The 558-nt window shown below is 30.1% G+C and overlaps 1 protein-coding gene across 1 annotated transcript in view; it reads left to right on the top strand.

The window, feature by feature from the left end:
• The first annotated feature begins 463 nt into the window (after window positions 1–463).
• Window positions 464–558, top strand: part of LOC128250531 (uncharacterized) — a 74082-nt gene continuing 73987 nt past the window's right edge. Inside the window, exon 1 of the mRNA XM_052975771.1 lies at window positions 464–508. Coding sequence (XP_052831731.1) covers window positions 464–508 — 45 coding nt within the window. The remainder of the gene's footprint in view (window positions 509–558) is intronic.

The following is a 558-nucleotide window of genomic DNA, read 5'->3' as shown; positions in this document are numbered from 1 at the left end:
TTATTTGGCTTTCATGTGGGTCATAAGGGTATATAGTTGCTAGCTTGCATGTCTCCCTACTATTTTATACATATGAATCTCTTTGTGTGCATGTGAGTGATTGTGCGGGTGCGTATGAGTACGCTTGTATGCGTATATCTACATATATGTGTGTGGGTGGTTATAACGTGTGTATGTATAACATACGCGTGTGTGTATATACATATAGATATATATGTACATTAATATGCATGCATTTATACAGCAACACGTTCTAGCATGCACACACATCACATGCACAAACATACACCTCACTTTCAACATGCTTGCTTATGTCATATGTTTTCAGTCTCTGAGTAGTAATAAAAATCAGTTATCATCAGCATATAATATTAATACACACAACACACACATATATAGGCGGATAGATTGTTACTTATATATATATATATATATATATATATATATATATATATATACATACATGTATATATATGTATGTATACATATGTATATACATGTATATATATATATATGTTTGTATATATACTCACATATGTATGTATATATTTCTCTCAC

This window comes from Octopus bimaculoides, chromosome 22, assembly GCF_001194135.2.
Source record: "Octopus bimaculoides isolate UCB-OBI-ISO-001 chromosome 22, ASM119413v2, whole genome shotgun sequence".
Classification (NCBI taxonomy): domain Eukaryota; kingdom Metazoa; phylum Mollusca; class Cephalopoda; order Octopoda; family Octopodidae; genus Octopus; species Octopus bimaculoides.
Note: the sequence above shows the minus strand (reverse complement) of the source record. Positions and strands in the feature narration are given on the sequence as shown.